Here is a 14,878-nt window from a genome sequence, read left to right as displayed (position 1 = left end):
AAGGCCTACTTCTGGCTCAAGGTCCTGTGTGCTGCAAGGGACCCTTCCGGGCACGCTTCCCCCCCCTAGTCCGAGGCTGTTTCCTTCTTTTAAGGTGGCAGATAGGCCTTTGGGACCGAAAAATTGCCCCCAAAAGCATTTTTTTATTATTTGCACAGCTTTTCCTCCAACAATGTTGTGCTTGGAACAGTACCAGGTAGTTATAAAAGCCACAGAGGCCTGATTTCGCCAAGAAAATAACAAATTTTTCACAATTCCCCGCTTTTTCGGCACGAGTGGTATTGCAGGGATAGGAAATTCTCGAGAGGTACATCTAAGCATGTAGTGCAGCTAGGAAGATCGTTTCTTTTGCACTGCTGCTACTTTTCTCTACTTTTGCACTGCTACTACATTTTTTCAACTGTTTTCAGAGATTATGCTTGGCTTTACGCTGAATGTTTTACGCTTATTTTTGGGGTACAGACACATTTCTTCATGAAGAACTGAGCTACACAGTGATGCCATTTTTGTTATTGTAGCTGTGCTGTAATGAAAGTTACCATGATCAGAAACTTCAAATGCATTTTTCTCAGTTTCTTTTTTTGCGAGACTGTGCTCCGCCTTACGGGGGTTTTTGTTATGTTCCTGTTGAGCTAGGATGACAAGACTGGTATCATTGTATTCGCATTGAATTGAACTGGCAGGCTATGCTATTTTTATCACTCTGTCGCTGTTCACCTGTAAGCAAAATTGAGTAATGATGAAATAATTTTATAGAAATTGTTGGTATAAAATGTTCACTTCTTTCATACTTTGCAAAAGCTTTTGAAATGAATAAAAATAGCTTAGCCTGGCAGAGTGGACCTTTGCCATTATGTGCATATAATTCATCTTTGAGCTTGATAAAGCGAAATTGCTCTAAACCCCCGTAACAAGTGCCTCAATAAATTCATTTCAAAACACTGTATTTCTTCAACAAATTCTGCTATGTTAAAACCAATCGTATATTTGAAATCAGCCAAAAAACTGAACAAGCCCATTAAGTTTCATTAAAGTTGGTTGGCAAGCAAAAAGAAAAGTTTCTTAAGACCAGTGAGTCCCCTTAAAAGTGAAAGCTTCCTTACTGGGACTGATGGCGTTCTGTCAAAAGACTAATGCATTACCCCATAGAGCGGCTGGTCGACTGAGAAAGCTGAGGAGACCTCTGGACGGAGGTCGCCTGTGCGAAACTGGCCTTCCACTGTCTGAACACGTGGTCACTCGAGAATCGCCAAGAAGGAGTGCTTCTCGATCAGACGGTACACGCGTCGGTCACAGAGGAGGAGTGCGCTGTAGCTTGCCTTCGTCTCATAAACCACGCATCGGAATACATTTACACCGTCCGTAGATGCATGTACCTGGTGCGCCAAAAATCGTCGCACATAATTTCGTTCTCGGTTTGCCATTGGGGCCTTTGAAGGTTTGACAGTCGATTGGACACGCTTTCAGCCTTCGTGCTTCTGCCAACTTTCTTTAGGCATGGACGGTGCGAGACGGATGCCGTATTCATCCCAGCCTCTCCCTCTGCGGTATCCAACGAAGTGACTGCGTGTAAGCCACGTAGTCCTTTCAAAGAGAGGGGGCGAGGGAGAGAGTATGTAGATTAGTGATGCTGGCGGGGTTTGTCCAGCAGAGGTGCACTGTATGGGGAAAAGTGAGATGAGTGAGAAGAAAAAGAAAAGGAATGAATATTGGGAGATTTGAGCAGTTTGGTGTAAAATGAAAAAGTATGGTACGATGCACGCGAGGCAATGTTTGCCTTTGCGGCAGGCAGTCTCGACTGCCACCAAGTAACCACCTGTAGTCTCGAGAGTGCCGACCGAGCCGTTCCCGGAACCTGCCCCAGGCGCCCCGAGGAGCAGCCCGCCAGCAAGGAGGGCACGGCCGGCAGCAAGGACCGCTCCTTCCGGCCCCTGTACGACATCCCGTTCATGTACGAGGCGCGGGAGTTCCTGCGCAAGAAGCTCATCGGCAAGCAGGTGCAGGTGTGCATCGACTACAAGCAGCCCGCCTCCAACTCCTTCCCCGAGAAGACCTGCTGCACCGTCACCATCGGGGGCATGTGAGTACTGGGCCTGGCTTCTGTCTCTCTGGCTATCTCTGTCTCGCTCTCTCACCATCGCCAGGGGGGGGCATGAAGACAAAATACAAGTTTAGCTCATTAACACAAATGAGCAGATGCACTCCACACAGGCGATTAAAGGGACACTGATGGGTGGAAACCAGTTGGCCTGTATCGGTAGATTGCGGCGCCGAGAATCTTCTAAACACACCAATCTCGCAACTAGCAGGTGTTTAGTAAAGCCATAAACGTGAAAGCGGGCGATGGCGCCCCGTACATTTTTGTTTTGGGTACCATGGTTTGTGACGTCACAAAAGTGGTGAGCGGCGAGAGCTCGTTGGAGAAGCATCTATAAATGGCAGTTCCTGAGTGGTTGAAAACGTGAAATAAATGGAAGTCAAAACTTTGCGTGAGCAAATGTAATTTAAAAAAACGTAACAGTTCTCGTACATTACAAGACAGGCTCCTTTCCTCGCGCTTCAGTGTCGGCCATCGGGCTTTCAGTTTTGCTTTGGAAAAGCATTGGTTCGCAATCAGTCCTGTCAGTGACTTACCACAGCGAATGCCCGAGCTTCTGCAAGCGATATCCCCGGCAGGAAGCGTGCCTGCACCCGGTTCAAACCTTATCGCCGGTGAAAGGTTAGGGCAATTACCGTATTTTCACGCATATAATCCACCCCTGCATATAATCTGCACCCCCACTTTCAGCCCGCTGGAAAAGAAAGAAAATCCTCGTGTATTGCCCGCACATTTGGTACAGGAAATGCTGCACCAAAGCATCTGCTCAAGCAACACATCACATACTGTGTAGACAGAAAAAGCGACAGAAAAGGCCGCAAGGCGAAAGTAACAATTCATTTAGTGTCACTGCTCTCGCTAGAGCTATCTCTTGAGCCACAGTCCTCCTCACTGTTGTATACAAGGTCATCTTCGCATACAACATGCAGTGCCGTGAAGCTGCACTAAAGGAAAATCCCCTCGTATTATCCGCACCCGTACTTGGCCACTGAAATTTTCGCATTTCTGGTGCGGGTTATACGTGGGAAAATACGGTAGTGCTGGCGGTTATCCAAACCATCCAAACGTTTGCTTTTCCATTCACTGTGAGCCGCTGTTGATAAATAATCCGTAAATCGTGCGCACGTAGCTTAGTCTTGTTATGTTTGGGCCAGGCTGGGCCTCGGCCACGCAAACTCTCAAGACCAGTGCTGGAAGCGAGTGTGTTTTTCATGCCAGGTTGGCACGTTGTGTGAGAGAAGAAAATGTGAGATGGACGTGATGGCTGGGCAACGCCAGGTGAAGGTGCCCGCTCGAGTGGCACCTAGCCAGCAGCCACGACTGCATGATATCGTATAAACCAGTATATAGGTCGAGTTTTTTTCCAAAAAAATCCGCACAAAAGTCACCCCTTGTCTCATGTAGCAGTCATTGGCAGAATGTGAATTGCTGTCTGGCAACAATGTGCAAGCGTAGTCTGTCGCCATCGCCCTTTGTGTCGGACTGCTCTCTCGCACTATCAAGCCTTTATTTGCTTTTCGCTTTTTTCTAGTTTTTCGTCTTTTACTCGAGCGTGCGTGCATTTCTGTACGTGTCTGCTCCGAGATGAGTGGCGGAAGTCGACGCCAGTTCACTGCTGCATTTAAGCTGAGGGCGATCGAGTCGCCAAGCAGAATGGGAATATGGCAACGCCAGTTTGGCGTTTTCGAGAAAAGTGTGTGGTACTGGCAGAGCCAGAAAGCTAAGCTGAGCGCGTGCAACCCCCGGAACAGATCGTTCTGTGGACGTCAAGTGGTTGGAGAACAGAGTGGCGTACTTGGTTGGGGAACTTCGCTCACGATCGCTGCCAGTTACAGTGGAGGCCATCCACGGACCGGCTCCGCGAACTGTACAATGAGTGGATAGTTGGCGACAACGAAAAGGCACCTACGGGCCAGCTGCGGAGACCGTCCGTCGCGACCGTGTCAAGCTGGGTGTCCTTCTCTGGGCAGTCGCTGCCCGACAACATGGTTGCACGAGCGTTTAGGAAGTGCTCCATCAGCAACGCGCTCGATGGCACTGAAGATGACAGGGAAAAGCAGTCATCCTTGGACGACTCTGACTTCGGCAGGCATAGTGAATGGCAGTGACGGACGGGCGTTGAAAATAAATGTAGACATTGTGTGTGCGCTTCTGTGCCGAATTATTTTTTTTTGTCAACTTTTCCCACCTGAAGGTCAACCTATATTCCGGTTTATGTGGTAGTTTAAAGGTTGCTTTTCGCTGCTTCGGCAGTCGGCGTGATGTGGTCTGGGTGTCCCGTGTAGGCAGCATACCGGCTGCTGGAGCGGTGAAATGCATTTCTCGTTCCATCGGTGATAAACAATAAAAGTGAAAGCCAGCAAACGTTCCCGATGGACGGCCGCGGCTTGGCGACATAAAGCTACCGTTGTCTAGCGACAACCGTTCACGCTCGAGACCGCCCCGGTGCCTCGCTCCTACTTTGGGACGCGATGTCTACGTTGTGAACAAATGAAAGGGAAGTGGGAGAGAAGGGCCATGTTTCTTCTCGGGAAACAACGCATGGTTGCTCATCGAACAAAAGCCGAGAGCCAGCTACGAAACGTATGATCTTTCAGTTAACACAAAATTTAATTCAGCCTTAGGTGTCGCTTTAACCAGCCGCTGGTGTTTTGTGTGCGACACGTGGCCTACCCATTTCTGCATAACCTGCGGCCAGTGTTTGCCATTGCCACGTTGACGCTGCTCCACCCGTGCTGCCGTTGTCGCCCGAGCTGTGATTCACGTGGTAGCCTGCTGCGTGCTACGTGCCCTGTTGCGAGAAAGACTGCTTTTCGCTCCCTCCGATGCGCTGTTCCCATTTGCAGAGGTGATGCAGCTGCGCCATTTGCGCCATTTTGCTACAATTGTACTCTCCTGCGCCCTGCTGCGCCCAGTGGTGTTTTGCTTGCGCCAAATGCTCCGAACCGCTTGCTTTCAGCCGAGAGTTGTCCCCTCAAACCAGCTGAAGCGAGAGACGATCATTCTGCCGCTAACCAGCACGATGGTTCCTAGGTTGGCAACTTGGAGGAAGCGGTGCGCTCGATTATTCGGTTGCCCCAGCCGAGCTCTGCTCATGGTGCAGCCACAGTGCAGCAATAGTGCAGCCACGGTGCCGCTTCGGAGCAGAGATGGTGATTCGGCAAGGCGGCATGCAACGGAGTGGTTTCCCGCACTGCTGCAAACAAGCATAATGGCATTACTTCATGTGTATCGCTTGTAGAAAACTAGCGATTGACGTTCGGCCACTCGTGACAAGATGCACAAACGAGAGTCTATACTTTTCTGCGCTCGTGGCGAATCGTTTTATTACTGTGTGGCCTTATATTTAGGGCTACTGATGTGGAGTAGCGCTAGCCAAAACTGCATCAGCGCAAGTTTAAACAACTTGCCGTTTGGGATTTTCGCAGCGGGTTTCTCTTTGTCTTTGTTTTTTGTTCTTTTTTTTTTTTTTTTTTTTTTCATTCCTTGTGACGGTATTGAAAATAAAGCCCCTTCATATTGCTCTTATCCACCGCCTGAGTGGCCGGGAATGTGGTGCTGATGTCGGCAATGAAAAGCGGCTCAGGAGGAATTTCGAAGAAAAGGGGATCTCATGCCGTGCGTTGCTGAAAAGGGCTGAAAACGTTATTTCATCAGGGCAGGCTTTATTAGCAGAAGGCAACTCTGCCTTTAGCCACACCCTCTCCGAGCTGAATGAACTTAATAAGAAGGCAAAGATGTGTGTGAAGTGCAATATTTTCTGTCTAAATATTGTCGAGCCGGACCCTCCGAGCTGGATGAACTGAACGAAACGGCAAGAAGCAACAAATCAGCGCAATATGTTTGAGATAGTGAAATAATTTTATTGTAAATAAAATGGGCCCCCTTTTGGTATCAGTAAGTTTTCGTAATGATTACTTGGTGTTTTTTTTTTTTAAGTTAAAGAAACGCTTGTCATCTGCTTCACTTGCAGTGGTGTCGAAAGGCTGTGGGGGCACACATTTTTGGTGCTTTAGTTACCAGCTTTAGAGTCTTTGCAAAATGGCCTGAATGGTTGCCTGAATGGTTGCCAGCCTTCTTTATCTCCAGATAAATGAAGCTGCAACATAAGTTTTGTGCTGCTCCCAAGCTGCTCCAAAATCAAGCTCTGATACAATAGTGCTCCAAAATAACATTTTTTCAGCTCCAAAAATTGCTCCAATAGTTCGAATGGCTGGATCACCCCTGACTAGTGCTTGAAGATTCAGATCAGCAGTGGCTTAGTGAAGCGTTGCACAAGTTCAGCCGGGCATCTGGCTTTACTGGCTGTGGTGCTGGTTGTGTTAAGTGCCATCTTGCCTGAGATGGCGGCGAGATGGCGCCACTGTCTTTTTAAGAACCCTCTTTTCATGCTGACGCTTTTGTGTTTCAGCAACGTGGCGGAGGCCCTGGTGGGCAAGGGCCTGGCGACGGTGGTGCGGTACCGGCAGGACGACGACCAGCGCTCGCAGTTCTACAACGACCTGCTGGCGGCCGAGATGAAGGCGCAGAAGTCGGCCCGGGGCCTGCACTCCAAGAAGGACGCCTCCGTGCACCGCGTGGTTGACCTGGCCGGGGACCTGGCCAAGTCCAAGCAGTTCCTGCCCTTCCTACAGCGGGCCGGCAAGATGGAGGCCGTGGTGGAGTTCGTGGCCAGCGGCTCCCGCCTCCGCCTCTACGTCCCCCGCGAGAACTGCCTCGCCACCTTCCTGCTGGCCGGTACTGCTGCTGCTCTCTCTCTCTCTCTCTCTCTCTCTCTCTCTCTCTCTCTCTCTCTCTCTCTCTCTCTGTCTGTCTGTCTGTCTGTCTGTCTGTCTGTCTGTCTGTCTGTCTGTTGTTGAGGGCAGCCTTGAATGATGGCCCCAGCGGCAGTACGAACGGTACAAAAACGCGAGTGAGCCAAGCAAGGTCAGAAGCGAACCAAGGCTCGCCAGTCATTAATGAGATGGTTAATGGTTGATTATGGGCAGTTGATAGTAATGGTTAGCAGGGTGGGGTCAAGCTGGATTGAAATGAACTAGGGTGAAGAGGGATTAAAGTTGGTAACGATGGCACAGAGGTGGATTAAGTTGAATTACTGGGGATTAAAATGTTATAAAGTGGGTTAGGATGGATTAAGATGGATTACGGATGGTATAATAGTGTGGCTGCTGTGTGTGGACAAGTATGCAAAAGGTACCTGTTCGCGAGCAGAAAACGCCCCATGCTGTTCACACTTTAGACCATAACCATGGGAACGAGGGTGCAAAGCTGTCCTTACCTCGTAGCACCCCCGATTTCTCATCTCTCTTGCCGTTAATAGTGGTAAACGGTTCGACTTCGATTCTAAGTCGACCCCCCAATATTGGGTTGTCAAATTCGAAAAAAAGGGTCGACCTACAATCATGTAAATACGGTAAGCGACAGGAAAATCACCCGCAAACCAAAAATTTATGTCCAAAAGTTGGTTATATTACGCAGTAACTTCGCAGCTCAGCTCACACTACGAGAAGTGCTTCATTGCTAGCTGTGCATGCCTAAGAACGACCGAACCGCATCAAATGCATACAAAACATCCTGCAGGTTTGCCTAGTCGGCACGTTTTTCTCCGTGGTCTTCGGCACCGATTATGTCCGAGCGTGCAAGCGAAGTCCAGCTTCTTCTGTTCACGAACTTGGCCAGACAGTGGCACCTCATTGTGCCAACGCTGTCCACAAAATTAACCAAGCATCATTTTGTTGACGTCCGGAAAGGCCACAGCCGTCACTTTTTTGTTTCGCGCACGTGCGCCATGAAAGAGTGGCGCCCTTGCTTTCCGAAATGGTAGAGCCAGCTGCGGGGGGTTCAAAACTCATCGTCCCTTCTTCCACTTGAAAGCCACTGACTTGGGCAGTGATGGCCCTTATCGTGTAGTGATCAAAACTTCCGCCTTTAACTTGGAGCAGACGTGCCGATTGCCACACGCGCAAACAACGGGTGCATGCACACGGTTCAGTGGTAGCTGGCTATAATAGCCGTAGCACAAGCCCAAGCCAAAGACGGGCTGTGAGGCACCATGTGTCGCCGTGAGGCTGCCTCCACTGTGGCCTGTTGCACAATCTTTTATGTTAGCAAATATGGCGGCGGCCATGCCAGCGCTGTGGCAGAAGTTTCCGCATTTTCAGTGCAAAAAAAAATGCATTTGAGCGCTTTTTGGACACTGTTCACTTCAAATGAGTAGACGAAATGCCGACCAGACTTGCAGCGATTTTTGTTAACGCAGGAACGCTTTCTAGAACATTTCATTGCTGCAAATATGAAATTCATGGGCTTCTATGGGCGTTCGCCAGCATCCCAAAATATTTCATTCTCGTGGGATTTAATTATCACGGGGATTGACTGTATTTGAAAAAAAAATCAGCGCTACAAATTGAAATGAACAGAAGAAGAGACAAAGACTGTGCTGACTCGGAAGTGATTTTTGTTTTGAAGGAATAGTGTATGGAGGAAAAAAAGGAAAGGGCACCGTAGCGTGACTTTCTTTTTTCTGGTAGCAACATGCACCAAATAGACTGCAGTAGTTCACTTGCTCCTGATGGAGCCGAAAGCATTCGTGTGTTGAGATGCCAGCGCCTGTTAAAAATCCCCGTGTGGATAAAATTAATCCGGAGGAGCCTCCACTGTGGTGCGCTATAGCCCAGAGTGTGTTTAACCTCGTAAACAATGCAGTTTATTTTGCGAGTGGCACGCATCGAAAAAGTGCGCGTTCCCGCTTGTGCCCTTGTGCTGCAGGCATTTCGTGCCCGCGGGCCTCGCGGCAGCAGGCCGGCCAGACGGTTCCAGGCGAGCGGTGCGGCGAGGAGGCCCTCCAGTTCACGCGGTCGCTGTGCCTCCAGCGAGAGGTGGAGGTGGAAGTGGAGGGCATGGACAAGGCCGGCAACTTCATCGGCTGGCTCACGGTGGACGGCGCGAACCTGTCCATCGCGCTGGTCAAGGAAGGCCTGGCCTCGGTGCACTTCACGGCCGAGCGGTCGCCGCACTTCCGGGCGCTGCAGCTGGCCGAGGAGGACGCCAAGCGGCGGAAGCTGCGCCTCTGGGAGAACTACGAGGAGGCCCAGGAGGAGGAGGAGGAGGCGGCCTCGCGGGGACCCAAGGAGTCGTCCGGCGGCGGCGAGCGCAAGGTCAACTACCGCAACGTGGTGGTCACGGAGGTCAAGCCCGACCTCTCCTTCTACGTGCAGTTCTTCGATGACGGTGAGTCAGACCTTTTGACACCCCCTTGACACCCTTTTGTTGGCAGCTCCATGTTTGACACCTTTCTCGACGCCCCTTTGAGGACACCCCTTTGACACCCCGTTGACACCCTTTGTTCATAGCCCTGTTTATGGTGGTCATAACGAATAGCTGAGGATAGTTGAAGTACGTCTAGCATGATACCTGTACGCACAGGGTGAATTGCAGGATGAAGTGGCACAAGACAAGTGCAGACTCCCAATGGGTTATTGAAGGCGGTTTTTGTGCCTGAGCAGGAAACTGCCGGTCTGTTTGTCTATCACTCAGGTGAGCCAGATGTCATCGTCATTATCATCGGCCTGTCTACGCCCACTGCAGGGCAAAGGCCTCACCCATAGACTTCCAATTATCCCGGTACTGTGCTAACTGCGACCATATTATCACTGCGAAATTCTTGCTCAATTAAACTTGTGGGCTACAGACCCACTGCAATTGGTTGTTGCAAATGGTTGGAAAGGGGCAGGTGGTATGTAGAGGTGGTGTAGCAGGGAATGGAAGGCAGGACTGATGGGAGGGGGAGGAGGGAACAGGGAGAGAGGGCACGTGTGGTGGGGTTGGAGGGGGGGAGAGAGAGGGTGAGAAAAGGGCATTGGAAGAGGTGAGGATCGGAAAGAAGTGTAGTGGGAAGGTTGCGGAGGACGAGGAGTGCGATTGAGTGGGGGAATATAAGAGGGGGGGGGGGGAGAGTTTGGGGAGGGGAAGAGGGGCAAAAGGTTGGAGGGGAGGGTGAAGGAAGGCGACAGAGATGGAAGGGGAAAGGGAAGTAGGATAGGGGAGTGTGAGAGGGAAGAAATGAGTGGGAGAATGTGCAGAACTGGATGGGAGGTAGGAGGGGGAAAGGGGTAGGAATATGGTGAGCGTTAGAAGGGGAAAGGTGGAGGAGGTGAAGACAGGACAGGCAGGGCTCAGTCAGGGGTAGCAAAGGCAGATGGGAAGAGGGACAGGGGGCTAGGAGGAGGAAGAGGGTGAAAGTGGGAGGGGTATGGAAGAGAGGAAAAAGGCACTAAGTGGCATGGGTGGTTGAAATGCCATCGTCCTTTGGCATCATGTGCATGGAGTGAGCAGATGTGGGGCCAAGTTTAAACACGAAAGTGTTTTATTCCCGGATGCACGAAGATTATTTCGCTGATGTCATATCTGTCACGGAAGTGACGCCAGTACAACGAAGCAAGCGGCCTGTAAAGGGTGCACCCCTGCACACAGAGTCTTCTGGTGGGGAAGCAACCTTTAGTACTAAAGAGTACGGTATACTTAGGGTTGTTTGTTTTCGGGTTTGATATCTCAACACAAAAGTGTTTTAATGCCGCGGTACTTCGAGATTTCACTGACGTCATATCCGTCATACACCTTTGCCGAAGCGACCCGCCAGCCGGACGCCAGCCGGACCCGCAAATCATGCACAGCTGTAGATTTCGCTGCACATTTCACTTTCATGTTTTACCAATTCCTATGACAGAGGAATCAACCACCTTATTTTTTATTCTAGCGACAATGTATTCCTCAAACAAAATCGAAAACGAGACTGAAGTCAGTATGGACATGGTTGCAGTTTCGCATGCAGCAGAACCTCGATTATACAATTTTCTTGGGACCGTGAAAAAGCATTGTAAAATGTGGGCGTTGTAAAAACCGAACACCAATAATTATACCTATAAATACAGTTTCGCGCAATAGATTTGCAAGAAGCTTGAAAGTAAACTACAAAGTGAAGCTTTGAAGGGCTCTAGAACCCAAAATCAGTAAGAAAAGTAAATGCGAAAAGAATGAGGCTGTGCAGGGGCTGAAAACGCCGTATTAAAACAAACCTTGTACAGTAGAATCTCGATGATACGAATCTCGCGGGACCGCGAAAAATATTCGTATCATCCGAAATTCGTATGAACCAACACAGAGCAAAAAATTGAGCGCTGAAAAAAAGTTTTCGTTTATTTCTTTTCTTACTTTCGCGTGAACAAATCCATGATTTTTTCTGCTTTTTTTAAACCCCCACGTCACAAAGCAGTCCTTTCTGGAGCGCGTAACCAGCGTAACGCTTCGCCGAGCTTCGCGCTTGTCTCCTCACTCCCGGTGTCCAAGCTCGCTACACGCCGCAACAGTCAAGCGTGAACCGCTTGGTGCGTTTTTGCACGCGATTCGCACGCCTCGGCTTTGCGCGCGCTGTATTTTCAAGGCCGTATTGACGATTTCGCGCCCGCGGTATCTCCTACCTCGGTCAGAAAAAGACGCTGACGACTTACGAAACGCTCGAGACAGCCCGCTGGCTCCGCCCGAGATGTTTAGGCTTAGCACTCCGGCAGATATTTTACGGGCGCTTTCACTAGCGGCGCGGATGGTGTTTTATAGTGCCGTTTTCGCCAACGTTATCAGCTCCTTTACTGCACAAGAAACTTCGTGTCTGCCTTGAGCGGCATTTTAAAGAGCGGCTAGAAGCAGTCGCTCAAGCGGCCGTGCCACTTCGCGGCCGAAGCCACCACCATGTTGCCGCCGGCCGTGGCGCGCGCAGCGTGCGAGAGGTTTCGCGGCGCGCATGGGGCATGCAGGGCGCGTTTTCGCGAGCAGAAAACAACAGCCCGGCCGTTTCTGGAGAAAGAAGAGTGACAAATGGGGAGAGAGAGCCGTCACTTGCTTGTTCGGCAGTCGGGCGCCTCGCCGGCTCGTTCGTATCATCCGCCGGGCCGCGCAGGTCCGTTCGTAACAGCTGAAATTTTTCCCATTGCAGACAATGCAATTTTGCCGGGACTTTTCAGAAATTCGTATCATCCCGAAATTCGTATCACCCAGAATCGTATCATCGAGATTCTACTGTACCACAGTCCGCTGCCACGATCCCCTCATGGCATACGCGATCACGACACGCACACGTGGAACCGTAAACCTGCCAGTGTTTCCTTTCTGGCTGCTGGTTGGGAGGAATGAACACCTGCGCACTGCCCCTGCGGCCACTACGATACAGAAGGAGATGCCAGCGAGGACAGGGAGAAGAAGTGCACATGGTTGCTGGAGGGGGACAGACGAAAGATGCGATGAAGACCAAGGCTGTGCTGGAGAGAACTGATTGGGCAGGCTTAAGGTCTGCGGAACAGGACTGCTGCACTCTCATTTCGTGCTTCGCATTGGGCGTTGGCTAATGCGGGTGGGGCGTGAACTGTGGTTTTTAATGCATTATTTCTACAGGGGCTCCTCTAGTCCGTCATAAAACCCGGGGAAGGATACCATATTCTCACGCCTATAACCCGCACCAAAGGTGCAAATATTTCAGTGCCAAAGTGGTGGTGCGATATTGCGCAGGGTTTTCCCTTTAGTGCAGCTTCACGGCAGTGCACGTTTTGTCGTGAAGCTCCTACGCAGTAACACTGACTAAGCCTTCCATGGCAGCGATTGCGCAAAACATACAAGGACAAGGAAGAAAAAACAAGGACGAGCACACTCTAACAACTGAATTTTATTAGTGAATTAGTGCCTTGCAGTCAGTGCATTATTCTACTTGCTAAACATATGCCTTTGCTGCCCACAGAGTATGTGATGTGTTGCTTGAGCAGCAGCTTTGGGGCAGTCGTTCCTGTATCAAATGTGCGGGCAAGACGCCGGGGTTTTTTGCTTTTCTTTTCCGGCCGTCTGACAGTGGGGGTGCGGACTATGTGCAGGGGCGGGTTGTATGCGCAAAGATGCGGCAATCGGGGCTCCAGTGTATGTGTATATCTGTACGTATCTTGTGACACTTCAGCTCATGTTTTCCCCTTTGCGCAGTTAGTACGCTATTGAGTTCAGTTCTAGTGCCCCAGCCGCCACTTAAAGGGACAGACAACCGATTTTTGTCGAGTATATATTCTCTATCCCAAATGAAAGGGCATCACTTGAAGCACCTTGACGAGAAACGGTTTTGCTGACAACGCCCTAGAACTTTTTAAATCGAAATTTTTAGATCTCCGAGTCGTATGTGTCCCTCCCAAAAATGATGCTGGCAACCATGACATAGAGTAGCTCGACAACATACTTTTGTCTGTATGCGAAATGAACAATGATATTTAAAAACTTTTCCCCAGCTAAAAAAGCTTGAATCGCAGGTTTTTCTGATCATTTATGTATTTTTTTAATACAGCGGTCTATTTTGCACGAATGCGCCATCTGTTGGGATAGACGATAGGTAGAATCTGGCTTCACGTTGTGGAGGTGGGAAGTTCGATTCTTCCCAAACGCGACGTTTTTTTTTTTTTTTTAAAGCTGTTGTTCGCGTATTTGGAAACTGAAATCAAATATTTTGGCAGAACAAACGCCTCTAACTCGGGCAGAATCGTCAAAGCTCCTTCACTGGGTCTGTTTACTGAACGCTGCCGTTCATTCTGGGCATGGAGGCCCAGTTAGCCACACTGAGAGATGCCCAGCGACGGCGGGCGGCGTGTCGTAAAAATTTTCAAAATAATGTTTATTAACCTTGCAGAAATACTTGTGTTAAGAGGTTTTCAATACGTAAATAAACGCTTATACGTAAATAAATGCAGGTCACGTGACAGGGACACATATTGTAGTGTCAAGTTTCGACACTACGAACCGCCACCCTTCCGATTTCAGGAAGTTTGCTGCCAAATTAAAATTATTTCTGCGAATTCGTTTATAAATTGCTTGTGGTTACCGGGCTATGCAAAACGCTGGCTTTCATAGAGCTAGAGAACATGTACGCGACAAAAATCGGTTGTCTGTCCCTTTAACTGATTCCACTAGTCCCCCGGTTTGGCTGCCCTTATTGGTTGTGCCTGCAAGAAACTCTGTTGGAGGGGTCGTGAAGGCAAGGTACAACTTGGTGCAGTTTGAAACAACCTGCGGTAGCTGACTCCGCTCTATTGCAGCCGCAGAAGAGGTTCTCTGAAGGGGGAGTGAACTCTGTGGAACCTGCCGGTCTGGCTGCTTTCTTCCCACTGGCTTCACATATGCCATTATTTTCCTAGTCAGTCAACAGTTACCAAGATAATTAGAGGTAATTAGCCATTTTTGCAGGAAGTATAGACAAAACAGGGTTAGGCATAAAGCTGTAATCTTTATGCTTTCCGATACCATGAACCTTGTTGAGTGCAATAACAGAATTGGGTTTTTTGGTGCACCGCTTGGATTTAATTTTACAGCTGATTTAAGCCCTGGTGGCACCAGTGGTTGCAAGGAACCATTTCAAATGCCCATTTCAAACACCAGGGCTTAATGAGCTGTAAAATGAGCGGTGCACCAAAAACAAAAAAGTGGTTTTCTTATTGCACTCACCAGGGTTCATCATAGCATTGGAAAATGTAAAGATTACAGCGTTATCGCTAACCGTGTTTTGTCGATTGTTCCCCGGAAAATGGCACATTTGAAATCGGTGGGAAAAAAGGCTGACAAGTTTCACAGAGTTCACTTAACAATTAAAGGGAGCTGTTTTAAGAGCCATGTTATTTGTTTGACATTTGCGGTATAATCGGGACGAAGGAGTCATTCTAGCGAAGCAAGGCCGTACTTTGTCTTCGACTGGATGGCCCCACGAAG

At 49.5% G+C, this 14,878-nt stretch overlaps 1 protein-coding gene across 1 annotated transcript in view; it reads left to right on the top strand.

The window, feature by feature from the left end:
- Positions 1 to 14,878, top strand: part of Tudor-sn (Staphylococcal nuclease domain-containing protein 1) — a 51,516-nt gene that overhangs the window by 28,192 nt on the left and 8,446 nt on the right. The window contains exons 9-11 of the mRNA XM_077672750.1: positions 1,865 to 2,080; positions 6,510 to 6,835; positions 8,867 to 9,328. Coding sequence (XP_077528876.1) covers positions 1,865 to 2,080; positions 6,510 to 6,835; positions 8,867 to 9,328 — 1,004 coding nt within the window. The remainder of the gene's footprint in view (positions 1 to 1,864; positions 2,081 to 6,509; positions 6,836 to 8,866; positions 9,329 to 14,878) is intronic.

The sequence above is a fragment of the Haemaphysalis longicornis genome, unplaced genomic scaffold (assembly GCF_048455015.1).
Source record: "Haemaphysalis longicornis isolate Haplotype H1 unplaced genomic scaffold, Haemaphysalis longicornis Haplotype H1 scaffold_6, whole genome shotgun sequence".
NCBI lineage: Eukaryota > Metazoa > Arthropoda > Arachnida > Ixodida > Ixodidae > Haemaphysalis > Haemaphysalis longicornis.
This window is presented reverse-complemented; position numbering and strand designations above follow the sequence as displayed.